Raw genomic sequence first — 27,671 nt, forward strand, 5'->3', positions numbered from 1 at the left:
ACTATGATGTGAAACTTTTTTATATGGATAAAAGCAGGTGTGGAACTGAAAGCAAACCTCTGTCCCAGGAGTGATTTATACTGTAGAAGTGAGAGCCCTGGCAAGGCCCACACATTCCTTTCCCAAGTACACGATGTTCCTTTCACATGACTCTTTTTAAAGCCATATTGGAAAGACTTTCTTTATAAAGTTTATTAATAAACAAATTATGGTGTTTGTACAATTTCCATGGCCTGTAACCAATTTCTTGAATAAAGGAATATGTCCTGCAGGAGCTCTGCACCCTGGTGTGGGCAGAGTCCCTCACCTTCACATTTTTCTGCACTTTCCTCCTTCTGCAAATGCCAGATAGCAGCTTTTAGGCATGCGATGGCTTCTGACAACTCCAGGCCATGTCATCTTGAAAGGAATTACAGCTCTTGCAAGTGAAGGTGTTTAGGAAAGATCTTCAGAGCAAATAATGTCTTCTTCAGGGCCCTACTGAGTGAGCTTAAAGGATTCTCCAGTCATCATGGCCACAAACTCTGAAACGGAGAGAACAATAGACAGAGCAGATTTATTAGCCTCACCTGGTGCTGTTGGCAGGGGATCTATCTCCTCTTCCCCTGTATAACATACATGCCTGCCTTCCACCTTTGTGCTCAGACCACAGGGCAAATTCTCCGCTGGTGTAGTACCACTGAAGATAGATGTTCGCATTGTGACTTTAAAACTCACCACACTAGTTCAGAGCGAAAAAATTATGGGCCTCATCCAAAGCCCAGGAGAATCTATAATGCTAAAAGAAGGAGTTAGTTGTTTTGTTTTTTAAGCCAGCCTTTAATTTATAGACATACAGGGAGAGGGGAATCCAAGACTGTATTTTCCTTTCCAGTTTTAAAATGGGCTGAGCAATTCCAGTTTTGCATCTTACAAGGATCTTGACCTGCTTTCATGCGGAGAGCCTGCCTGCTAAGCTCTCACCTAAAATAAATTATTAGTATGAAACTCACAGAACCTTAATTACAAGGGCCTTTAAATTAAATGCCACTGCATTCAAGATAAAAGGAGAGCAAGGCAGCCCCCCAGGGCTTCATTTTTACTCTTCTGGTTCTTCAGCAAGAAAATGGCTTGGGCCAAACTGGTAGTGTCAAGGTGTCAGAGGAAGGTCTACTGCTCTCTAACGAATTGTGAGAAGCTGGAGGGAGCTAATTACATTGTCAGACATTGCTGGTAAGGAGACCGTTGCCACTGCCTTGCCTGCTCTTCTCCCAACAAGAAAGTTCCTCTTGGTATTAGCAGCATGTGACTATGTTAGACAGGACAAAGGAGAGTAGAAATAAAATGTTCAGAGCCTGACATGAGCTATCTGAGGTGAACCTAACCATTCACTTCTGAGGCTGAGGGCAGTTCATACCCAGAACCAAACTACCCCAGGCATCCTTCTATCTGCTTTTTCTGTTTGTACAGACACTTGAGACGTTGGAGGGCCTCTGCCCACCTCCCTCTGCTCCACCTTGTGTCTACCGGCTGCATAAGATAGGGATGGATATACCAAAAATGGGAGAGGGTAGAAAAATGTGTTACAGAAAGAAATGGGACCAAGTGGTCTAAACACAAAGTTGCAAGTTAGTCATTCCCAAACTCTAGTCCTGGTTCATTCTTGGCTGTGAGTATAGCGCTATGAAGTCGTTTGTAAAATAGAGACAATGTGTTAACTGATATTTATACAGCATAATGAGAATAAAAAAGGCTCTAAGCCTGCATGTATCATGACTTAGCCTATTCTTTAACTGATAAGAGATTATAGGAAGAAACACTCTCTCTGAGCAGGCTATTGTACTGTAAGGGTTCTTGTATTTTCCTCTGAAGTGTCTGGTACTGACCACTGTTTGAGAAAGGTAGATGAACCATGTGCTGGATCTGATATGACTCTGTGTCTAAAATGCTCCATCATATGAGAACTCAATGTTTTTAGAGCATAGTCACTGATCAAAACAATTTTTTGTCCAGCTCCTATCTTCTCATACAGGATAAAAATAACATTTCTGGTAGTACTGTAAATTAGAGTACCCATAAACTATAGTAAGTGAGTGAGACATCCAAGATGTCTCTAATGAATGCATGCTCTTTCCAAAAAGTCTGAATAATGTATGAGTGATGGGAAAACACTGTGATTTTTCTGCCGTATGCTTCTATTGCCACCTGCTGAAAGGTCAGATGAAATGCAATGTGATTATTAAATTCAGCCACCTCTTGACCAGCCTTTTCATTGTTAATCCAAACCATAAACAGACATTTCTCAGTGCCTTCAGGTTGCACTGAGAAAGACAGCATTTTTAAATGAAGATAGGCACAGAAGTAAAAACAGCTTTATCCTGAGTGTAAATGTCATACATATAATTTTGGAGGGCCAGACAACTGGTGTTGAATTCTGCTATATAAAACAATGCTCCCAATGAATGGATATTTATGTGCTTCAACTCCTATTTTTCTTGTTACAAAAAGAATTTATTTTTCATTTAACTGCAGAGTTTGAACATCTTACCAAATATTTTAAAGCTAATTCAGTGCTGGCAAAAAGAATAAATTATGAGCCCTGGAACTGCATCTAATTAGATCTCACAACATGCATACAGGGCACATTTACATGTTTGTTTGTGCTCAGTAGGTATTAAGCATTTAGTTTAGTACTTGCTTAATGAAGTACTTACTGAATGCACAGTAACTACAGTTACTGCGCAGTAGCACCGATGCACATTTTTTTCCCCATACATTTCATAGATACTAGGGGCTGGAAGGGACCTCATAAGATCATCAAATCCCAGCCCCCTGCCAGAGATAAATGATCCCAGCAAAATAAACATCCAAACACTTTTTGAATGAGTCCAGAGTAGGTGCTTTGTAATGCTTAATGCACAGCAGCCTAATACTACTGTGCAGTAGCATATTGGCACGGTTTCTGCCTGGCATGCTACTGCTCAGTATTATTAGACTGCTGCACATTAAGCATCTCATATAGACGTGCCCACACAAAATACAATTTTAAGAAGTGACTAGTGATTTTGGGTGACCAATTTGAAGCATTTGATTATTAAAAAACAATGAACTCCTTTACTCTAAGACTGGACCTGTTAAAATTAAAACACAATTACCAGCCAGTTTTGCAAATATTAGCTTTTGGGAAGTAGATTTAACCATAACAGTCTTTAATCCCACAAAACCCTAAGTAGGAGGAATGTAGAATTGTCTTCCCAAGGGATTAAGGGCATAAAATCACTAGAGTGTTGAGAGATTGAAGAGGCTATGTGAATTGCTCAAGGTCCAGGAACAAATTTAGCATCAGAGCAGCGTTAAAACTCAAAAGTTCCCACTGCTGTGGTCCTAGATCACACACAACTGCTTGACACTAGTGAGTATGAAATACATCCACCTAATCCCACCTAAAGGGTGACCTGTGGGCAATGCTTCTGAAGAAGTCGAGAAAGAGCAAAGTTGGTGACTACAGAGGATCAGGAAGAAATGTCTTTGTGCACCTGTATTTGCAAAAAAGGGCCTTGTGTGGGGATACTTTACCTTCATAATCAATGGTTCCATCCCCATCCTTATCAGCTTCTTTCATCATCAATTCAGCCTCGTTTTCATTCAGTGGCTCACCGGCATTCATCAGCACATACCTAAAATACAGATCAAAGCTGGCAATACATTGTCCTCCCTCTGTGAATTTTGAAGCATTGTGTAGCATTAACTATTTCATGTCACATTTGCAGGTAGATGCATTTTGATCCATTTTACGTACTGGGAAACTGAGGAATGGAGAGGATGTATGACTTCGCCAAGGTCACACAAGACCTCATTTTCATATGTACAGAGCACGGGCAATCCATTTAAAGGTAAATGGGAGCTGCACATAGTCAGCACCTCTGAAAATCTCAATCATGTTGTATGAACAGCAGAACCAGTAACTGAATCCAGAAATCCGGGTTTCCAGACTCCTACTTTAACCAACAGCTACCCCTACAGCATGCTGTATTCATATTCAATGAAAAAGATGCATGAAATTATGGCATTACGCATTCTTGTTACCACCACCCCATACTATCACAGATGTGAGAGCTGAAAAAGCCCTTTTAAGCCATCTGACTCAGGATCATTTTGTATAGTACTTTTTCTAGAGTATTGTCTCTTCCTAACCCCAACACAAACAGAAAGCTGAGATGCTATGATCCCATTAAATGAAGAAAATAGCTCTTGAAATCTCACCTATGGCATTAGTCTGTAAGTCTGAGAATCCTGAATGTAATAAAGCTTTGACAGACCAATCACACATCCAAATAAAGCGATTAGGCCTCTAGAGAGAGGCATGTTACAGTTTACATTATCTGACACAGCATAAAAGAAAAGCTAATACAGCAAGGCAAGACATTTGATGCAGACCTTCAGTAGGTGTAAGAAAACACACTTAACCACATCTCTCTGGGGCTGCCAAATCTTTGCAAAGATTGCTACTATCTTGTGTACACGAGTACATAGAAGAGTGCTGTGGATTATTGCTTCTCTCCCTGCTGGCTATGCTTTTCTTGCTGAGTTATGATGTGCACAGGGCTGGCCTGTCTGCCACGTGCTTGGTGTGTAACTCAGGCGATTTCCATCAGCATGATGATCCCCAGAGCGATAAAGCAAAAAATGGTTTGCGAGAAGCTTCTTGCCATGACAGACCTTAATGGCAGTTATCCTTCCTTTGGCAAAAGGAGATGGGAATTGAAACATCATTTCCTTTAGTGCTTACAAGTTAAATGAAAGTGAGTCTTATTTTTTTAAGACTTTCTTTTTTGCTGGAGCATCACATGGGTTGAAAACAGAAGTAACTGGAGCACAACCATATTTGTGGTCAAATTTTAAAAAACAATTCAAGATCAAATATCCAGGTAGCATCGGATTTCCCAAAGAACCCAACAGCTACTGTATATCTAATGGAAATTAATTTTTTTTGTAAAATCCAGAAGCATTTGGTTACTGAGCTGTCTTTGACGAGCCAACTGTAGACTGTCTCATTCCTGTACTCCCAAAGCAGCAGCTCAAAAGATTTGGAACAATCTAACTTTCCTAGAGGACTTCCTGTTTTTGCATACTTTTAAACAATTAGCCCTTTTGGGGCAGATATTTAGGATCCTGCCAAGGCCTGCATTGGCTCTCTTGGAATGAGCTGTAATATCAACTCTGTAGCAACTCAGATCCTGCCAACCTTGGTAGTCCTTTGAAGCTCCTTGGAGCTTTGAGGCAAATCCAGAGCTTTTTTAATTAAAGAACATTTGGGATTTTTGCTCATCAAGGCCAAGTTCTAGAGACGTTAAACAATCTGGAGCATTGTCTCTTAATGATAAACACAAATTTTGGAGCTCCATGGCTTCTCTTTTAACTCATTTATGAATGAGAATTTGATTAATGCTGCTTAACCAGAGGAATGTTTCTTTACAATCTTAACTAAAAGAACTAATCTCATCCAGACTAATGGAAACTGTTTTTGTATGCATTTGGAAATCTTGACTAATTTTAAAGTGCAGAGTAGAAATATTAGCTACTTATATGACATAGTCTTTTTTAATTGCTTTTTATTTTTCTTTTGTAACTTTTTCTTATGTTGTGCTGCCTTTTACTTTTGCTCCCTCATTGATGATGACTCCAGCTTAGTTATATTTGTTGTTAAAAATACTCGTTCAGATGCTCAGCTCATATAAATCAGCATAGTTCAAATTGTAAGTGGTTGATTTACTCAAACTAAAGATATGGGCCCTTACTCAAATTAAAGATATGGGCCCAAATCTTTATGAGTATTAAAGCTGAGCAAATTATTTCTTTGACTAAATTCTTCCTAAAGCCACAGCAATCATCTTTCTTCCTGGAAAGCATGGCCTGCTTCTGATACTTAAATCAGTGGGAGTTAGGTGTGCTTGGAGCCCAGAAGCATCACAAGAAGCAAATCTACTACTTACTTGAGTGTATCCCATTCAATGTAGCCTTTGTGTTCCTTATCGAAGACTTTGAAGGCTGCCCTCAGCTCTTCGTCCTGATTTTTAGCTTTCTCATGGTAAATGCCCATCAAAACCAGGAAACCATCGCAGTTGAAGGTGCCCTTATCTAAAAGAACAATGAAGTACTAGGGTACTTTAACATGCTAGCTTTTGAGTAGCTATCTAGTAAGGGTCTGTCCTGCCTTGGTGATTCCTCTTGTGAACCACAGAACATCTGGGAAGGTGGGGAGAGGTTCTTACTGTCTTTGTCCACATCTTTGGCCATTGTTAACAGCTCTCTCTTGGTTGGGTTGATCCCCAAGAGGCTCATAAGCTTCTCCAGGTCTTCTGTTTTAACTAGCCCATTGCCCTCCTCATCAAACATCTCAAAGACGCCTTTATACTCTGTTATCTGTTCAGGTGTCAGTGCCACACTCTGTACAAAAGAGAATAAATCAAAAAGATCCTGCTAGCTCCCAAACAGTTCACTAAACAATTTTCCAGTTAGATAAACTCAGAACAGTGCAGGAGAAGATGAAACCAGCGTGGTCTGGTTAGGGTCAGCACTTAAGGGGATACAGCATAGGCATCAAACATATGGGTGGGGCACATACAAGATTGTCATCTGCATAATGCACTTCCCATGGTCTGATATCTCAACAAGAACCAATGACAGGAAAATTAGGCAGGTAGGTAGAGGTAGAGGTATCATTGCAAAGCCAGGACTCTTGAAATGATAGCACTTCCCTCCACCCAGACAAAAATGTGGGCCATCTCTGACTATTTGCCTAACATGGCAACATTCTTTCTGTCCCGCAAGCATTGTGAACTAGGCCGTTTCTGAATAGGAAACTAGTGCTACAAGGGATATAAGCACATGCCCGACTGTGAAAACATGAGCAATTCTAATGTGAACATGCAGAACTAGTACCTACATCAGGAGTGGGAGTATGACTGCTAAGTGACATCCATGATAGAGAGTAGGGAAGGAGTTAATGTTGATTGCTCTCTCATTAACAAGAGCTTCATCTCAACCAAACCTGCCCTGGTAGATGTGGGAGGTAGCCACTTTCTGCAAGTGTTCAGGTGTTTTTGTTTATTAAAAGGTAGCACTGGATCCCTCAAAGGAGCCACGATGGAAGAGGAACATTGCATAGCTTTAAAAAGGCTATTTTCTGCCATACGTTGCTGTGAGAGCTACCCTGGAGACAAGCACTAATGATTTAAAAATGAAGTGTTCTCTGCCAGCCAGTGGGGTAGAGACTAGAGTCTCTGCTACAAATTCATGGTGTGTGATCCATTCGTGCATCTGGCTCTCTGGAGAAGTGTTGGGTCTATATTTAACTTACGCATAGTTTGCTGCGGGGGTAGCAGAGAAGGATTCATTTACTGAGTCTGCTCTTCTGGCTCTTTTCTATCTCCCTCCTAGTTCTCTTTGCCCTCCCCTCTCCCCTGCCTTTTTTTCTGAAACAGGATGCAGAATGGACAGGAAAATATTTTGTCTTTTTAAATGGAATGAATCGCTGCTGAGCTTAATGGTTCAGCAAAGTTCTCAGCTGAAGTCTGTTTATTCCCCAAGGTACAGAGACCTGCCTGTTCCTCTGAGTCCTGGTATTTTCAGGCCAGGAGCAGAGCAGGTTTATTGTTACTCACCCAGCTGCCCATCAGCACAGGACCTAGGGGCAAATCCAGTCTTTCTGTAGAGGAGTCAAAGATGATGCAGTTTTCATTTGATCCAAACCTCCAGAGCCTTATTCCTTAAGACAGGCAAATCTCCAGTGCTGCTGTTCAAAGCCAGCAATACATTCTTTGTTACCTTGGAGTCTCTGGGGGTTGCTGTCCGGTCCCATATGTTACCTGATGGTATTGAACTGTTTCATACTCTGGTATGCATTTGGCATTATCAATACGTAATTTATCTTTGCAAACAACAAACTTTTTAAAACCCTCTGGACTACAAAGCAAAACTGTATCCTCTTCTCTGAGACAGATCGTGAACAAGGATCTAACAAGCTTTTCCCATTTTAGATCTGCTATAGCAGCCCAGGCTGGGAAATTACTGCTCTAAATTCCATGTAACAGAGGTTTAGGGATGGTGATTGTGTCTCATAAGCAGCTGATCTTAAAGCCTATAACACCCTACTGTTTACTCACAGTCAGTGTATCCCGCTTTAGCTTAAATTAGTGGGGCTGAACCTGGCCCATAGTACTGTGTCATCTGGCCCAGGGGTTCCCCATGGGTCCATAAATTTGATACTAGGGGAGTGGTGGCAGTGTTAATTGCCACAATTGTGGAAGTGGCTCTGGAGGCCATGAAAATTACTGCTGCCACCACTCCCTTGATGCTAAATTTCTGGACCCAGAGGGAGTCCTGTGGGCTGAATGACACAGCCCTGTGTGCCAACTGCACTGATATGCAGGGCCAGGTCAGTGCACAGTGTCACTCTGCAGCCACATCAGGTGTGTGGGGCTCGGCTGCTGCCTCAGATCACACCTGTGGATGAATCCTATACATCCACCCCTTGCTGGATCTGGCCTGCGGATCAGCTTTGTCCCACTCATCCGGTCCATGGGGCCAGAAGATTGAGTATCATTGGCTTAAATGATAAGGGCTGGAGCTCTGGATCATAGGTTGCATCCCTATGAGGTTTCATAGCGACTCTTTGTTAGAATTAGGTGCCCCACCATGTGTCCTAGTATAGCATTTCTCAACCTGTGGGTCGCAACCCGAAAGTGGTTTGCAGGAATATATGAAAGGGAACAAACAAATGTTCCCTTGCTCTGTTCTTGAGAGTTTAAGTATTTCCCAGCAGTTCTAATCCACATTCAATTCTCCTTGCAGTCATGCTGCCCATTTACTGACATTTCTGTTCTTCTCTACTGAGGGGGTCTTAGGCTTCAAAATCACTTAAGCACGTGCTAACTAATGTCTTCTCTGAGTCCAGCACAGAGAAAGCAGTGTTGTATCCAACGTGTGCTATGCTAGGCAAGGTAAAGAGCAGCAGGGAGCCTGAGATGGATGATGTGGATAGATACTACTCAGCCTGAAGTATTTCCTGTTGCTTTCCAGTCTCTTCAGTGTCTGTTTGAACCGGTACATGTGTGCAGGGATGATTTTGTGTTCCTGCCTCTTGTCTCCTTCTGCAAACATCAACTGCATAGGCGATTTCTCTCTACAAATCTGCTGGGGTGACACTACAGACAGCATGTGTAGCTGGGCACAGAAGAAGGGCCGTGGTGAACACGAGAGGGCAGCACTGCACTTTCTAGCAGGCAGCACGGCAGGAGAGGGCCAGGGGCTGGCAAACAACGAGGCCTGGGTGTTGCTGGGAGGAAATGGCGGCGCCGAGCCTGAGTTTTGCAACTGCAGAAGTTCCTCTGTTTGCAGCATGAAGCTCCTGCCTGCTGGAGGAGGGCAGGGGAATCAGCACTGTTCCAGCCTGACTGCCCTTTTCCGGAAAGCTTTGACTTTTCCAGCTCTTCCTTTGGAGTCAGCACAAAGCCGGATTGACTGAGCATTTGTGTAACTGGGGGGAGCGGCAGAGAGACCCAATAAGGTTCCCTGCCTGCCAGGGCCCAGGCATCTCAGATCCCAGCAGACCCTGGGGCTGGATCCAAACGTTATCACCGGAGCTCGTCCCCATTTGGCAGCTCCGGCAGCCTCACTCCTGGGTACGTGTGCTGCCAGGCCAGCCTAGGGGACCCTGCAGCTGCCCCTGCAAAGACCACCGTTATACTGCAGAGCTTCAGTTTTGTGGCATGCGTGTATACATCAGTCTCCAGGCAAGCAGACGTCCCTGTGTCCTCCTTACCAGAGCATGCAGTGAGCAGAGAGGGGGGACTAAGAGATGGGAGAGAGGGAGGGATGGAGGGAGGGCAGGGAGACTGTGGTTTCCGATGGGATAGATTAGAGAATAAGCCCACTGGTTTACATCCCACCTGATGACCCATCAGGTGTAAGCCAGTGAGCTCCTCACCACCTCTCACCACTCCCGAGGTCTGGCCATGGTAATTCAAACAGAACTGTTCCTCCGACTGGAACAAGCCGCCAGGCACGGGGACTTTTGTCTTTCCTTTGCATGTATACAGCCAGCTAACAAGTCAGCCACCACAGCTTCCTCCTTCAACCAAACCGCCTCAGCCCTTTTTAGGAACCACCATAGAACAAGCCTGTCACAAAAGGAATTATTAGCCTGTAGATTTGTCTCTGTCACTTCTTTTTCTTCTTTTGGACAGCGAAGGTGTAGCAGCTTCTTTTCCTATTTCCATGTTTCACTTGTCTTTCTCTCCCTAAAATACAAATTTCAGTTGAGCTGGCACTGCCGGCTTTAGCAAAGTACATAGTCTCACTAGTGTTGCTGCTGCATTCTGGTCCAGACGTGGATATATTTTCAGAGAGTGTGAGTGGTCCTCTGTACCAGACAGCTTAAGGCTCCATAAAAAATCTTACAATCCTTCAAAACATCTGTGGCCAGAGTGGAAGCAAGTCATCATAATTATTACAAGCAAAGTGCTCAATACCTGAGTATCTTGGGGCCTTATTTCTTGCCCTTCTGCCTCCCCTAAATTGAAGCCTTACACTACTGAGATTCCCAGACCAGCAAACTGGAGCAGAGGATACTAAGAGCTTTGGGGGTGAATAGTAAGGCAGGATCAGGCTTTTAACATTCCCCGGATTTCAGAGCCTATGGAAAAGTTGCGTGAAGCAGCTTTCAATTTTGTCATGTAGCCGTCTTGAGAGTATGACTGCTTCCACTCAATTAATCTCCTCTCCAGGTGCCAGGGCAAAGGCAATTGTTGTCTCTTCAAATTTCTATTAAAATGTTTCCTCACCTCAATAGAGTTGGAAACATTTTATCACTCCAGGGAGTAAGATGGTGAATGGGGGATACATGAATTCTACTTAAATACCTGCAGCAAGCAAGATACTCTCATCCCAATTTGCAAAAAGTACATTGCACTTTGGTAGCATGCCCAGCCTGAAGAGACAGACACATTTCATACCCAGCACTTGGTTTTCACAGTTCCTACAGCAGATGGGGAAATAGAGTGAGGTAAAGTGACTAAGGTCACTAGCAAGCCCATGTCAGAAAAAAAAATACCTCTAGAAACCCCCAAGTCCTATGCTTTAACTGCTAGCCCATCATCCAAATGCCCAGCAGGCAGCATGGAAAGACTCCCATCTGGTCACCAGATTCCCCTTCTGAGCTGAGCCCATGAGCAAAACATGGGATCTCTGCAGTCATGTGCAGGGTGTTAAAATTTATAAACTTGGGCCCAAAGCAGATCTTTTTAATTGCCAGCTTCCATTCACCCTGCCGATACGTGATTCAGTCAGGAAAGGGGTGTCAGCTTTTCCATTACAAATGGTCATTTTCAGGAGCTCATAACTGCTGCCTGGAAAACTATAGCTGACCCAGAATAAAAAGACACTTCCTAATGGTAAGAAATTCTGTAGTATTAATTAACCAAAGGCAGAAACTTGCAATGGAGACTACTGCTTTGTCTTCAACCCCACTTCTGTTTACTTCTGATGAGGCAGAAACACAAAAGTTGCATTGATCTATCTTTTGCTTTGCGTCTTGATGCTGGCGCTGGCTGCCTACATATCTCAACAGACAGAAATCTTTACCAGAGGCAACACAGAGCCATGAGTCCTTACAAAGTAATGCATGTGTCTTTGAAGCACTCATCCTGGACATTGCTTTCCTTTTGTTTATACTAGTGAGTTTAATGTTACGTGGTTATGATGATTTGCATATGCCAGCCGCTATTTTCTCCATGATGGGTGGCGCTCTGGTTATTTGACATATAGAGTATTTGGAAATTAAATAGCTGACTTTCATTTAGAATTTGGTTTTGCACTAGCTAAGTCAAAGTACAATTTGATCCTTAACACAGTGGAACAAACTATTTAAGGTTGCTCTTAGCTTGTTTCAGCATTTTTCTCAGCTGAATATCACTGATATTTAGTGCTTTTCTTCTGCATACTCAAGTGGATGCAGTATTCCCCATTTTTTGCACTTTGTCCAAATTGCTGTCTTATTCCTGGGTACTGTTAACAGCCACAGGGGGGTTTGCACTTCCATGATGAATGAGGTGATCTTTTTGTACATACCATTTATAACCAGTCTTCTTTCAAATCATTAGATAAAGCATGGCAAAAGTGCCAGGAATTATTTATTAGTGCTGTAGACATGTGAATCTCTAAATCAGAATCCTTCCCTTTTGTGAAATATACAGTATCTGTTGTGTTGGTGTTAGAGAATAACCTTTCAGAAAACTCCAGGATCACCACATTTCCACTCATAAAGAATTAATCCTGCATATTTTTCCCTAGAAAATGCTTTAATTATTAAACACTTTTTTTTAAAGTTTTCAAGACCAGAGAACTGAATGTAAATGGATGTATTAAAAAATGTAATAATTTGTTAATGAGGTAGTCATTCAAGCATGTCTAAATAATTGTAGATGAGGCAATTAACCAAATGGGAATCTGCTAAGTGTCTGTCAGAGCTGCTCAATGCTATTCTGAAATCATTTGTCTTAGGAAAGTCTATACTGCAATATGTTTTCACACAAAGCCTTGCAGAGACTGGTTAAAGCGTGTGGGATCAATATTGCAGGTACAAAAAAAAATGTTCCAATCATTAGAGCTTGGGTTAGCAAGGGAAGACAAGGCACTTACCATATTCTCAGTCTCTGAAGGCTGCTCAGACAGAAGATCCTTAGCCTACAAGTAACAGTGTCTGGCCCCAGATGGAAAGTGAGCTCCCTCTTTTAGATTGTAGAAGAGGGTTAGGCTGTCAGTCCTTAGGGAGGTGAGATCCTTGTCAACCTTTTATGGCTTCAAGAGCTTAAGACAGGGAGCCCTATTTTTGGAAGAATCCTATGTCTAACTACATCTGCTTAGTTCAGGAGGCCATCGTCTCACAGCTCAGGGCCTTCTTTTTGCATTTTCCATTTTGTCAGAATATTTTTCAAATAAGTGACGTGCAGGGAGGTTAATAAAGTAAACAAGGCAGCAAAGTAAAAAATCAATTAGCCAACACGTAAGACTGCAGACAAGTCGGGCCAAACTTCTTCCAGCTGGGGTGCTCCAGTTTCTGCGTGTCCAACCAGAGACTTGCAGAGTCCAAACAATGAAAAGCCTCTTTGATTTGACCTTCTGGTATCTCCTTCTGGGGAACCAAAATCAGCAGCCACTTTGAACATTTTGGCCTGAACAAATCCTGTCCTCATTTTCAGCATTTGAAGAAAAACCTAGAAGGATATTATTTATAGTGGTAGGGAAAGCCAATTCTTATGTCTGTAAAATTTATGTCTGTAAAATGGTCAGGGAGCTTCCAATAAAAGTTAGTATAAAAATTCAGCCCTGAAGAGGAAGGGAAATCCAATTATTGCTTCTCTACAGCACAGTGCTTAAGAGTGATGGTAAAGCATCTCTGTTATAATAAGCAGTGGGCTTGATTTCCTGGACAAGAACATGTCTGTTAAGCACTGTGCTGTAGTCCTCACAGGGCCTGAAGTCTTGTCACGACTACAGAAATACTCACTGCTGACAATGGGTATCTGCAACTGAAACAACAGGACTAAATAATGTTCCTCTAGCCTGATCTAAAGTTTGTTACTGTAAATGCTACCTTTAATATCCTCCAACAGGAAGCTATAAGGAAGACTTTGTATTTAAAATGCTCTAAGGATTTCTTGGAAACAGTAAGATAGCCTTTTTTGTAGTTGGTAAATGACTTCCCCAACCATATTTATAGACTTCAGATAGATTAAATTTGAACCCCAAACTCTTTGACAGCACCCCTTTAGTCTGATCTCATGTGGCATCTTATCTACATGGCAGTTTTTCCTTTTGATCTGTGCCCAGACATTGTACAATCCCAGTTGTGTGTAAATAATTCCCAGCACAAACTGTGCACCGGCCAGAGGGTCTTCCTTTATGAAAAGGGGATTAGACTCTCCAGTTCTAACTATTCATTGATGAATAAAGATTAGATGAAGTAAAAAAGCTAGTGCCTTTGGTGGAGGGGGCTGGTGGAAGGAAAAAAGAAGAGTCAAATCACCGAAGGATAAAAAGAGGAGAGAAAAGTGACTTTCCCTTTTCTCACTGGGTATAGGAGGAATGAGACAGTGAGGAAATCTAGAAGAGACAATGTTAGGAGTCTGGGGGATTAAACACAATGCAGCATTGTTAATGTCTGCTTTCACATCGGGGTTTTTCTAGCCAATGAATTTCTAAATGGATTGCAACAGAGGGAGAAGCACAGCAAGGGCACCACCCTAAGAAACAAACCACCTGGGAGGATGGTCCTTTTGTGCTATGAATTCAAACCAGAGAAAGGAAGTAGGGAAAAAAAGGCAGGGCCTGAGGCTACAAGGATAGAGAAGCAGTAACGTTAAATGGGTGCATTAAGCATAATGTTTTCATAATCTTATGACCAAAAATAAAAATAGTGCAACCAGCAGGATTCTGCCTTCTGGACCTTGCTTCTTTCAGATACAAGGGAAGTGGCTGACTGTCACAATGAAAATCAGTTAGGGATTCTTACTGACACAGCAGATTTTTTTTTTTCCATGTCGCTGAGTCTGGTTTAAGTGCGGATAGCTTTAACTGACTAAATGGAGAGAACCATGAGGTACAGATTAGCTGGCTGGGCTCATGTTTAGAGTGATTTATATTAGAGCTGGGCCCAAGTATTCACTCTGGATGAAATACTGTGCCATCCTGCTGTTTTGAGCTAGGCGTGGTTCCGACACCGCTATCCCTTGCAGATCCTATTTATGTGCAGTAGTTGCTTTTTTTTCTAGAAATCAGACATTACTGACCCGCTTCAGCTTCTCTGCAGGAACTCCCAAAATGGAATCATGGATGAAATATGCTGTGGGTACAGAGTTCCCCTTTCACCACTAAGCCTCCACCTGTATTCAGAAAAGAACCCACTATTAATAGTGGTAGTTTCCTGCTCTCCCCCCTCAACTAATACTGAAAACAGCTTTACTGATGTGTAGACAGGAAGAAACCTTTCATATGTCACTATTACTGGAAGAGAGGTTTGCCTCCTCTATGATTAGGGGATTCTGTGAACCTTTCCTCTCCATCCTAACCCTAGTTCGGCTCTGCTGATGCTGCTGGCAGTGCTGGAAACTACCACAATGGGCTTCTGGTCCCAGGGGCTCTTCCAGGTTACTCATCTAATACAACTGTAACACTCTTATACAGGCACCAACTTGATAGAGGGTGTTAGCTTTTTGAACTGCCGGTTATTCAGAAGCACTAACTGCACTACAAATCATTAATGTGTGCAGATAGTCATACATATCATGTGGTGTCCCAGAGGATAAAGCCTCACTGTGCGTTTACTACAGAGATACCCCTAAAGCGAACACTCCTCACTGGAGCTCTCCAATTTTGCGTTCTTCTCTTCAGTGCGTAATTGTCCACTTTTTTGGTCCAGCTTGACTGGCTTTGCCAGTTATTTACAGCTGCAATTTGTGGGGCTTGTACAGGAGCCAGCAGTGAGAAGAGATGCAGGTTGGTGCCTACGTCACTGTCAGCAGCTTGCAGCACAATAACACACACATTTGCTCAGGAAGGAAATCAGCTCAATAATTCATGGGCTTTATAACCCGGTGCAAATTATATGCAGGCTCTGCCATAAAATTCAGGTTGCACATCCCATTATAGTAAAGCTCGTTACAGTATCAGTAGAGTAGGACATCTATAATGGGTTTTATGATCAGTGCATTTGAATCTTTGGAGACTATATAATAATAATAGACTTTGGAGTGGTAAACCTTCAGCATCCAAAATGAAGTATCAATAGGGTCTGAATGCAAGGAGAGTCAGTGAAGAGGTTCCCTGCTCCCAAATACCATTTATTCACTACATGAAGTATACTTTCCTCCCCATCAATAAAATACGTATTAGAGGGGCTGGCACAGTGAATTAAGCATCAGATCTGAAATACTTAATCTGGAACTCCTGTCCTGAGCTCAGCAGGCAAGGTTTTTGGAACAGTGATTAGATCTTTGTTATACAGCTTTACACGTCATTCGGGACCTAGATGCTACCACAACACAAATAATTACAACAGGCATCAGCCCACGATCTTCCAGGCGAGAGGATTGAATTCCATGTAATCTATTCTTTGAGTTTTTTTCTGAACATGCACAAATCTTATTTGTTCTGTTTTATAAACAACCATGGTACTTGGAGATTTGCTCTGTGGCATTGATTCAAAGCAGTATTTTCTCTCGCACATCTACCACCTGCCACAACCTACCACCCAGTCTCCTGTGCACCAGTTGTTTGCCTGCTTCTAGGTTAGTGGTGCCTGCATTTTTTCACTGGATGAACTGAGGATGTAGTTACATTGCCCAGAGAGCACTCTGGGAAGGAAGGTACTAGTTTAGGGGTGGGCAAAATGCAGCCCATGGGCCGGATGCGGCCCGCCAGCCCATTCTGTCTGGCCCACGGGGCCCCTAAAAAATGTAGAAAATTAATATTTATCTGCCCCTGGCTGCCTGTTATGTGGCCCTTGATGACTTGCCAAAACTCAGTATGTGGCCCTCTACCTGAAATAATTGCCCACCCCTATTCTAGTTAAATGTGGGGATGGTAGTGTTAGGCTACATCCTTGACTTGTATAAGTCAGCATCATAACATTGAAATCAATGCAGTCATCCCAATACTAATCTATGAATTCCTAACACCACCAGATTGAATAATTTCCAGCAAATATATAGATGGTCCCAAATTATCAGCAGGCAGGTGACAATTTGCTCTTCTTGAATACTGGACATTCTTCACTGGCATGACTCTGGACTAATTTTGGCTTTTAGACTGTGTGAGAGAGCCTAAAATTCAAACTTTGTTCATCAATTTTCAGTGAACAAACCGGTCATGCGTATCCAGCTTTGATTGGCTAAACATAGCTCTTAGACCCAGCTTTCTGGTGCTGATAATTTATGTTTGCAAATTCAGACTTGACTTTCCACCTGTATTCTTTCATTTCCATGTACTGATAGCTGTTTCTGCAAGCGTTCCTGCTCATGACCTTGTTTACTAAAAAATTTATAGGCAGCAAATGGAATAGAGGCCCTGACCTAAGCAAAATTCAGTAATTCAGTTGAGTTAATGTTCGTGGCAGTTGGGTTGGGGTATACTCAGTTCAGTAACAAATGTGTTGATATCTCCTCTGCCTGAGAAGGTAGAAAAAAAATTATTGTTCCTGAGAGGGGAAAAGTGTTCTCCCCTTCTCCTGCTGCTGTACAACCTCAGTCTTTGTAACCTCCCCTCTCATTCTCCTAAAGATGCATGAATCAAGCTGTCATTTTAAATACGAGTGGCTGGGGCAGATCGCTTCATCATAGCAGAGTAAATAGCATCTTCGACGAGCCAGAACTGAGCGTACTGTAATTGCCAGAACTGATTATATTGTAATTGGACAAATGTGCCATAACTGGTTTGCTTTGCTAGCACACAGATTAAACAACAGGGTACCAGCTGACGGAGGAGAAATCACCGGGTGTTGGTTGGTACAAATGAAAACTGTTGGGAGTTTTTAAGACCTGCGTATTGAGCACTGGCAGAATATAGGACTGCCTAGCTGAATGAGAGAAAGCACAGGCCTGAGAACCAGTTGCTTTTACTTGGTCTGCCTCCCCTTCTCCACCTGCAAACCAGACTATTTACTGACCTATCTGGCACTGAACCACATTGCTCACACAGGAAGCTTGGCAGACCTGGCTGAGCCTAAGAGAAAAGCCCCTTGCTCCCACGTGCTTCTTCACAGAGGTGAGGATTGTAAAACCTTTGGGGCGGGGACCATGTTGTTTGTCCTGTATTTGCACAGTGCCTAGGACAGTACGGCTTAGGCCCATAGTGGGGCTTCTAGGCAACCCTTGAACACAAAGAATGAACCAAAGCAGTAAGCGGGATAATAGCAATAGGACCCTTACAGCACAGATGCCTTCCTAATAAGGAGGTGCCCCACTGCATATAATTTCCTTAACTAGAAGCCAGGAGAGGTAGAGCCATAGGTAACCACACAGCCCCCAGTGAATCTGCCTGAGGCCTTGGGTACAGTCATGTCATGTCATGTAGGGAGTTTCGACACAAGCAACCACAGAACATCCTGTTGTGGTTTGCCCACTAAAATATTTACAAGGCTGTAAATAGCAACCCTGCATAAGCCCCAGTACACAGTCATCCTACAAGGGTGGGGAAGGCTCTCATGCCAGGGGTGTGGGGTGTGTCTTTCTAGCACCTTTTGTCTGAGGATCTCCACATATTTTACAGGAACAAACATACTAAGCTAAGCCTTGTAGCAATTCAACACCTTTGGGCTGCTGGCATTGGTATCTGTGTTTTACTAAATGGGAAACTGAGACAAAACAGTAGGCAAGGTCCATATTTTCAAAGCAGAATCTAATTTCAGGTGCCAGTTGACTTCTGCTGAATTTCAGATGCTCACCACCTTTGCAAATAGGTGCTGAGCACCAAACTGGCCTCAAATCACAGATTGCTTCTGAAGTATTAGTCTAAGCCAGGGAAGGGCAATTATTTTGGGCAGAGGGCCACTGACTGAGTCTTGGCAAGCCATCAAGGGCCGCATGACAGGCAGCCCAGGGCAGATTAATATTAATTTTCTAATTTTTTAGATGCCCTGTGGGCCAGATAGAATGGCCTGGCAGGCTAGATCTGGCCCCCGGGCCACATATTGCCCACCCCTGGACTCTAAGCTTTACCAATCTATGCCAGAGAAAAGTGAATCCAAGAGTCCAGGGTCACATTTTTCCTGCTCTAACTGCTACATATCACTTCCTCATTGGCTGTAGTCCATTGACTATGAATGGAGTTAGGAAAAGAGCTGATAACATCTAAAGTCATCCGGTCAGCTGAGTTGCAAGGCATAGTAATGCCAGAGCTGTCCATAGGAGAGAGACTGCCCCCTTTCTCATCTGAATGGGCTAAGAAGCCCCTGGTGAGCTCTCACCCAACAATCGGGCAGCTGCCACGCTTGCAGAGTTCTCATCTGTAATTTCAAACACAGGGGAAGGACTCTCACGCTGTAGTGTAGACAAAGCTGTCTGCTCAGCATGGCCCTTGGGATCCTGACACTAGTAGACTGCAAAGCCCAAAGTAGATTTAACTACTGCAAAACCTTTTTATGCAAATATCCTCCTGATCAACAGCCTCTGCCAAGGCAACAAAGTGACAATCCCAGCACCTGTTCTCCTTCCAGAATCTGCCTCTGCTCCCAGAATGGCCGCTGACAGGACAGGTGGTTGTCTGTCCCCGGAGAAGGAGCCTTCAAGGCTAATGCCAAATAAAGGGAGCAGTTTGAGAGCAAGTTTATTTAAGCTATTGTCAAGGGGATTGATGCTATTTGATATGAAAAGCCACTAATAAGTTTACTCCCTCTGTCGGGGCTGAAATTTGCTGATGCTGCTCCTTGGAGGAGTATTTTAGCTAATGAGGTCAGCACTGCACAGAGGCAGGCTCCAAAGCAGGAGCATGTGTTGGTCTAATTTTTGTTCCGGGGGGGCTATCTTCAGTTTTTATTTACTTAATTATTTATTTTTAATGAAACGATTACTCGGTGGTAATGCAGTTGTCTGAAATGGTACACAGCAACACAGGCTGCAGCTGGCTGGGTAGGTACCCACTGGGCTCATGCACGCAACAAATGGCAAGCGTTTGGTTTGAATGTAAAGGTCCTTACGGGGAGGCAGTCCACTGAATTAAGAAAAGAAACAATCAATGCCATAGTGAAGGTCTGGTTAAGATGTAAGCAGGGAAAGTGGATCTGCAGATTAAAGAAAGAGCTGAGCATGAGCCAGCCTCCTAGGGGTGCCTGGATTTGTGGGATCTGTGGCATACAAGGGTTGTGTGTTGCTGGTGTTTTTTATTTTTGTTTTTTTTTAATGCTAGGATTATATTAAATGTCACTGTGTTCCTGGGACTGGCTAGCTCATGAAATTTTGGTAATGGGATATGGAGACTTGCACTTCTAGGTCAATGTTCTGAATCTAGGGCATTTTGAAGCCTAAGGGAAATATCTTGGTCTGGTGCCTCATCCAGAGGCCTTACACTGATCCTAAATCAGTGGAGAGACTCCCAGGGATCTGAGGGGGCTTTGTTTCAAGCCCTGATTGGGAGAAACTCCATTCAACTGAATGACATGTGTATAATGCTGTAGTGAGGGCAGAATCAGGCCTGTGCTTTTTAAAAAGATGGGAATGCAGCAGCTTTTTACTGTGCAGAAAGGCAAATAGCTATAATTATGAGGAAAGTAGCAATTTGTGCTTCAGCTCCAGCCCCCGGTGTCTCAGAGTACAGCAGCATTGTGGTTTGAAGCCATGTTCAGAGGAATGAAACTCCAGGGCTCACTGGAAGACTGAGCCCAGCATGGCTGGTGCCTACAGTCTAAGCTGGGTGAGACTTCCCAGAGTTGCTCAGCGCAGCCCAACAGAGTTAATATGAGCTCTCCCATCCACCTTATAAAAAAACCCAGACAAAGGCTTCTGCACGGGGTGCAACGTGAGCTGTCACAGTGCTGCCAGCTAGACTCCGCTGAGCATGATTACAGCCCTGTGTGCATGCGCTAGATTCCTTTTTAAGCAGAATGCACTGACCTGAGCCCACAGGATAAGAAGCACTGCCTGAGAAGGGCTCTCTGCCACCTGAAACTTTGCTAAGAGCAGGGGCTTCTTACCACCTTGCAGGATACAGTCAGTAGGTCAAGACTTGATTCCACTTCAGTCCTTGCTCAGCACCTGCCCTCATGAAAACGGGCTTCCATCGGTCTAGTGGTCTAATAAAAGATATCACATCTACTTGAAGAACCTTGCCTGGCTATGCCCTTAGACCAACACAGCTACAACCAAAAACCTGGGCTTCCATACGCCATTTTAGTTGGACATTCCAAATTACTAGTCTCTTTTGAAAGTCTCAGCCCTGGACATTGCCTCGTTAAGCTCAAGGGAGGCAGGGGTTAGGATTTAGTCCTTCCTGGGTGCGTCTACACGTTGCCCAATGTCGCCGTAGCAACACACTGTGTCACCATACAGCACTCTATGGCGATGTAGTGATCACATGGGTCTACATTTGATTGGCAGCTATGTCACTGTAGCGGCATGCTTCCCCATTTTAGTGCACTATAGGTGCACTGCGTGCATGGCAAAATCTAATAGTGCGCTGCAAGCAGAGAGCAGTACAAGTGGTTGCCGCTGTAGCAACAATGTCATACGGCGATGTGTAGATGTGCCCATTATGCCCTTTTTCTCCTCTTTGCAGGTGCAATCAACTAGCTCTTGGGCTGCTGGCAAATTACCAGTGGAGCCCTCAATGGGACAAAACCTGAGCACCCCCTGCATTAATGCATGCCACAAGACATATCAAGTTGTTTTCTTCAGGTATGGAACTGCCAACCCAGGCATTTGGAAATCATGGGGCAGACCTAAAATCCAGGAAACTGGCTTATAAATATTTGGAGGGCTTCTAAGGTTAATTTCCAATTTTTTCTTAACGATCTCAAAGGCCAGAAATTTAGTTTAGTTTAGTTTAGTTTAGTTTAGGGCTTTTTGAGTAAAAGTTGAGCATCTCAAGTAATCACCTGTCTCCAGAAGCTGGGGTTTTCAGACAGGTCCCAAAGAAGAGAAGACTCAGGATAAAATCACCAGAATTAGTGGTATCAAGGAGTACAACACGCTCTCAAAGGTCCCTTACCTATGGAACAAAAATAGCTTGTACATAAACTCATTTTCTGGATTCTTGCTCTCAGCTCTCCCCTGGTTCTGCTTCTAATCATTCCTATCTGTTGGAAAAAACCTTCCTCGTGGACCCGTCTGCTAATTTTTTGTAAATGTCTCAGACTTCTTGCTTTGCCCACAACTAAACTGCAAGCTGTGAGTGAAGCCATTGAATCATACTGAGAGTGGATTATGGAAACAGGAGGCACCTTAGGGGAATTGTGCTCTATAAAAATAGGCAAGGCAATAAATGCTTTATGAAATACTGTATCTTAAAATTAAATCTGGTGCACAAAGAAGCTAATTGGTGGTATAGCATCACAATCCTGGGAAAGGGTTTGTTCCAGATTTTTCCTTAACCCTACCAGGCTTTTATTTTATGGCGTAAGCAAAATTAGATTAAAGTTTTAACAGACTAATGGGATATAAATAGAAGATGAAATGCAAGAGTAATTGATAAGTGCAGCATGGCTTAATGGGCAAAGCGGGGGGTCATGACAGGCAGTGAAAACAAAACTTTGTCGTGAGTTATTTTGCACCTTTTTAGAATACAGAGTTGCTAATTCAATGTTTCAGGAAATGAGGGGAAGGTTGAGGAATCTTCCTGTTTTTAAGCCAGCACTACTATGGATCAGCATTGAAGCCCTTATTTTTCCCCCTCGATTTTTTTTTTACAGTGAATTCTCCAACAGGCCACAGACTAAACCAGACATCATCGGCTGATAATGCAAATATATGCGGTCTTACGTGTACTCTCATTGTTGACTGGCAAAAATGGCTTCCTCTCCACAAGCGAGGAAGACTTGTCCGAGCGTTAGAGCAGTGACCTGGAAGCTCCAGGTTCAGCACCCTGCTTTGTCACAAACTTTCCTGTGTGATTCTTAGCTTCGTTTGCAGAAAGAAGTAATCATTTTCACCCAATCTGGCCACAAAAAGCAGTCTGTAGCTGTGACCAAACACAAGGGCGTGGCTGCAGACAGCTTAAAAAATAGCCAATCTGGTGAAAATCTAACCCCCTTATGGCTTGAAGTATCAGATAAAGATGTTTCAAATGTACTGTCTTCTGTAACTTGTGTCTGTGAGCTCCCAGTTTGTCACTGTTTTCAGGATGGGAGGGAGGGAAAGGGAGCAGAGGGAGTTCAGTCTGGGGGTTTTCAGTCCCCCCTCCCAGAGGGTAGGGCAAGTGAATTGGAGATCCCGCCCCTCCCAGGTGGGGGGTCTCCAATTCACCCACCCCACCCTTCAGCATCAATTGGGGAGCCCCAAGAACCAGTTCCCTCCGCTAAAGTTCCCTGTGAAATGGGTATAAACAGCACTGCCCTGTCTCATAGGGGATGATGAAAATAAAACCTTGAGCGGCATTGTGACTGATAATAGGGTATCTACATATCTAATAGGTGGCTTGATGGGTCTGGGCCTTGCACCTTGTGCATCACTTAAGTGGGTGGTGTTTCACTATCCATAAGTGAAGTGTTAAATCACAGATTAACTCTTCTCATTAACTCGGTGTGTATCCTTGATACCAAATGTGACTGAGAAGACTTCTAATAGTTGAGATCTATGTAGCTCTGCTTCTGTTTATTGCAAATGCAGCCAAGCTTTGACACAAACTGATGATCTGCCCTTAAGTGTAAAATGTGTAAGATGATGTGTGTAAAAACTGCCCGCCTGCTAGGAGGATCCTGGGAGAAAGGGAATCTTGCAGAAGAGTGCACTCGCCCTTTCTGGCCTGTGAGACTTGTTCGTGCTGTCTTTGTTCAGTCTGCTCCTTAATCTGAATGTCATCTGGAGAAAAAGTACCTGTTTGCGAAGGAGATCCGGTAGGAGGTTCTCCTGGCAGGGGAAGCAGCGTGACCACGTAGGCGAGCTCCCCAGGGTACTTGTCTCTGATATGTCCTCCATAGGAGGTCTATATTGAGCAGATTCTTTTTGGTATTGGGTGGTGGAACCGGAGCGTGCTCCATCCACTCCATGCATTGACCTGGTATTGCAGTGCTTCCAGGACCGGTGCAAAAAAACAGAAAAAAACAAAAAAACAAAAAAAACAGAAACAGTGACCTACTTTACATTGTTGCATTATACACTGAATATACAGGGCACTGGAAACTATCCTCCTTGGCCCTCAGATACGCCCCATGCTCCACTCATGGTTGTGTCTCATCTTTTCCCATTTACAAGTTAGAGACACAGATTTGGTTTTAGATTCCTTACTCTCTTTCTTTAAGCTCCAGGGGCATCCCATTTGGGAGTCCGGTTTTGAATTTGTCTGCTCAGAAGATCTGCAGGCCATTTTACTGCCTTGCCAAAAAGCAACAACAGCCTTACCTGCAGGAGCTGGGATGTAAGACCTTAACATACAGCATTTGCCTATCTCTTGCTATGATAAGAAGGTTAGGAAATGTGATAAAAAACAAAGCAGCAGTATGATGTACTAACCTGCACTTCTTGTGTTTGAGAAACTCATGCAGGGGTTTTGCAAAGTTTACTTTCTAAGTAAACAAGTTATTAACAGTCATTTTCAGAAAGCTGAATGGAAGAGATGTGAGGGGAGGCAAGGTGGTCATGATAAGACTGGAGGTGTTTTGATATGTTATTCACTATGTATTCAAAAACAGGGAGCAAAACTGCAAGAAGTCAGGGGTCAGCTAGGACAGCTGGAGCAGCTGTAAGTCATGTGCCAGAACATCTGGCTAATACCACTAGTTGTATGGAAATATATAGGAAGGATCCAGACTACATAAGCAGCTTGTAAGAGTGAGTAATAGCCCCAGATTCCAGGTGTCCAACCCTCCTTATCACATGATGTGATTAACAACAGGAAGAGGAAAGAAGCTGAGGGGAGAGAAGTTCAAAGTCAGGCCCAGGAGCAGTGTCAACGTGCGCTGTATGTTTTGTGACAGCGGCTGGTCAGGCACTATCATTCATGTTTCAGGGGCTGAATCTTCTGGGATTTCAGCCTCAGATGTGAATGCAGAACTGTAGACCGGGGCGGGCAATTATTTTGGGTGGAGGGCCGCTTACTGAGTTCTGGCAAGCCATCAAGGGCCACATGACAGGCAGCCAGGGGCAGATAAATATTAATTTTCTAAATTTTTTAGGGGTCCCGCGGGCTGAGTAGAATGGCCTGGCGGGCTGCGTTTGGCCCACAGGCTGCATTTTGCCCACCCCTGCTGTAGACAAACCCAGCTCTGGATCCAATGCCACTCTTGGGTCATGTTGCAAGTCTGGTGGGATTAGAGCACCTTGGCTGGTCTCTGAGCCTTTGCTCTGCAATTACAGTTGAGTGGGTTGGCTCAGTAGTTGCTGTAGCGGGTATCCCGCCCCACCAAAGGAAAGGCCAGACAGCAGCCGCTGGGACCTCTGCTCAGCCCCTTGGAGCAGCAAACAATGTTCTTCACGCAGCAACACTTCTTCCAAAATAGCTGTGTCCCTTGTCAAAAAGATGATCATTACAGTGCAAAGCCTGGAGGGGAGAGATTAAAGCTGGGGGAGAGGTTTAGGGCTCTGAAGAGTAGATCAAAGTTAGCTGCTTAGATAAGATGGCATATCACCTCCTTTTATAAGTGCTTGGCTATGGCTAGCAATTTTAGCACGGCATAGCCAGCCAGAAGGCCATAAAATAAAAAAAGCCTTTGGTGGCCCAAGAAAAAATCTTCCACCTACCTATAATCCCTGCCATCCCACTATTTCTCCACAAGATGGCATCAGTGGGCATAAAAGCCCAGCTATAGCTGCTCTATCCCTACCCTAAGGAGTGATGTATTTAATGAGGTATTTTGGAAGGTGTTATGAAATTCCTGCCCCGACAAAAGACAAAGTACCTCCAGAAATCTGCATCCTTCCCCTTGCCTTCAGCAGCAATTTCACAGAGGGGGAATTCATGCCCATGAAAATGGAAAAGCAGTCAAGTGAGAGCGCCCAGTTTATTCCATCAGGTAAGCGTCCTGCCTTTGCAAAGAGGTTGTCATACACAGGCAGGGTGGAGGGGAGCACCCATCTATTTACAGCACATGTAATTCTCAGTTATCCAGATGGCGTGAGTGAGAAGGGCCATGGACACCTTGTCTGGGATTTGCACAGTCAATGACAGAAGACAAGGTGACCCTCTTGAGAGTGGGGCAATTGGGACCGGCAAGGCTTGCTCAGTCAAGGTTGCTGCATTGGGTAATTAGGGAGAAGCAGAATTTGCCCCCTTCTGAAGCATCTCAAAGCTTGATGGAGAGCATGAACCCAACAGCATTTAGGTTTCAATCAGGAAGAGGGTAAAAATGGGAGCAGAGAAAGAAACAGCTGCAGAGAAGCCAAAGGCACACGGGGGGGAATTCCAGTAAGAAAATATCTGTGTGAATTAGTCAATACTATGCCCAGTGGATTGCAAGGGTAGACATAGTGCTGTCTCATTCACAAGTGAACTGTCTGAACTGTCAGAGACACCAAGTGAGCTGCCTAAAGTCACACAGAGTTATGGAAGGCACCAAGTCAGCCAGGCAGGGACTGACCTCAGGACTACTGATCCCAGTCCCGTGCTAGTCCCTTGACCACATCCCCTTGCTCTAAAATAAGCTGTCTGGCAAGCAGGGGAGTTTCTCCAAACACATGGGCTTCTGGATGAGATCAGATTGTCCATTAATTGAGGATAAGGAGTTTCGTGCAACGGAGAATGTTGAATGGTGAAGAAGGCTTCACTTTCTCTTGCCTGTTTTAGATTTCCCATGTAACATAAAATAGAGAAGTATTTTTTCACTTCCTAAAACAAAGGGGAAAAAACAGCATGTGGTAGTGTTCTGCTGATAAAGAGGAGCTGCCATATTCCACCCCAGAGCTAGCAGCACATCAGTGATGTTTTACATAACGTGCACAAGGACAAGGTCAAAGCCTGCTTGCCTTGCACATGATTTTGCATAACTCAAATCAGTGGGTGATGGGAATAAGCCAAGGGGACTTGCCCAACAGACTGTGGCAGAAAGAAACTGTACAAACAGTATAGACATTGGGACAGGTTAGGATCTCCTGTGCAGGCATGTTGATAAATCTTAAGTAATTATACTGAAGTCAATGGATTTCACTAGGACGGAATTGCTCCAAATCTCTCCCATAGTACCAGAGCAAAGTCTGGTCCAAATTAAATAAGATTCATTGTTTGTATCATCCACCAGGAAGAGGATCTGAGAGGCTGCCATATGAGCATAGCTTTACACTTTTCTCAGCCATGCAACTCAAAGCTAACAATTCCCTCCCCTTTGTTGTCATCTGCTGTTGATGAATTATAAGCCTTACTTGATCAATTATCCCAATGAGAAAAGACCAGCCAGGGTCTAAAACAAATGCTTGCAATCTGCTTAAATAATCAACTGGGCTTCCTCCAAATCTTAGTTCATCTAAAATCTCCTGCTCTTCTCTAAAATGTATGCCCTGGATGCATCCAGGTGGATAAATGCTGCCCACGCAGAAGGGATGCTCATCTCCAGAGTGATTTTCTCTGACAGAGGATGTTGCAGAGCCTGCTCTACTAGTCAAAAAAGCAAAGGGCCTATAATGTGGAGGGTGCTTCCCAAATGATACATAAAACAACATCTATTATCCACTAGGTTGCTAGGAGGAATCCCAATAACCATCTGAAATATAGACAAATTGGTGCACGCTTCTGTTGCAAACTCCTCTAGTGACTGCTCATTCCAAAATGCTGGGAATACTTTTCCTGCACTGATTAAACTACCATTCCAAGAGTCCTTCTTTACCATCTTTCTGAACCACATAATGCCGGGGAAGTCTCACCTTTTCACTTGCTGACTTCTCTTTCCTTGGACTGTGCCATAGAATTTACTGAGTACCCCTGTGCTATCTATACAGATAGCCCTGCCTGGGAAATCTCTCGTATTGTTCCACCTGGCTGCTTGCTTGGTTCTTAGGCAA

General features: G+C 43.7%; 1 protein-coding gene across 2 annotated transcripts; it reads right to left on the reverse strand.

The window, feature by feature from the left end:
* Positions 1 to 174: 174 nt before the first annotated feature.
* On the reverse strand, positions 175 to 27,671 carry CALML6 (calmodulin like 6). Of its 2 annotated transcripts, none has more exons than XM_019541751.1 (5): positions 27,534 to 27,671; positions 6,252 to 6,426; positions 5,973 to 6,117; positions 3,556 to 3,656; positions 175 to 524 (listed from the first exon to the last, which is right to left on the reverse strand). In XM_019541751.1, exons 2-5 carry the CDS (start codon positions 6,373 to 6,375, stop codon positions 478 to 480), a joined length of 417 nt encoding a protein of 138 aa, XP_019397296.1. In that variant the 5' UTR covers positions 6,376 to 6,426; positions 27,534 to 27,671; the 3' UTR covers positions 175 to 477. The 2 variants fall into 2 exon arrangements, with proteins under 2 accessions (XP_019397296.1, XP_019397295.1); XM_019541750.1 differs by lacking the exon at positions 27,534 to 27,671 and adding an exon at positions 7,644 to 7,784.

Source organism: Crocodylus porosus, unplaced genomic scaffold (assembly GCF_001723895.1).
Source record: "Crocodylus porosus isolate Cpor-Errol unplaced genomic scaffold, CroPor_comp1, whole genome shotgun sequence".
NCBI classification, from domain to species: domain Eukaryota; kingdom Metazoa; phylum Chordata; order Crocodylia; family Crocodylidae; genus Crocodylus; species Crocodylus porosus.

Bases quoted from the DNA above. Each gene is read 5' to 3' on its own strand.
- CALML6 (XM_019541750.1), bottom strand. The intron at 3,657-5,972 runs GTAAGTAGTAGA...TCTGTATTTTAG, and splicing joins ATTGAATGGGATACACTCAA to GTATGTGCTGATGAATGCCG. The intron at 525-3,555 runs GTAAAGTATCCC...TCTCCGTTTCAG, and splicing joins TGGAACCATTGATTATGAAG to AGTTTGTGGCCATGATGACT.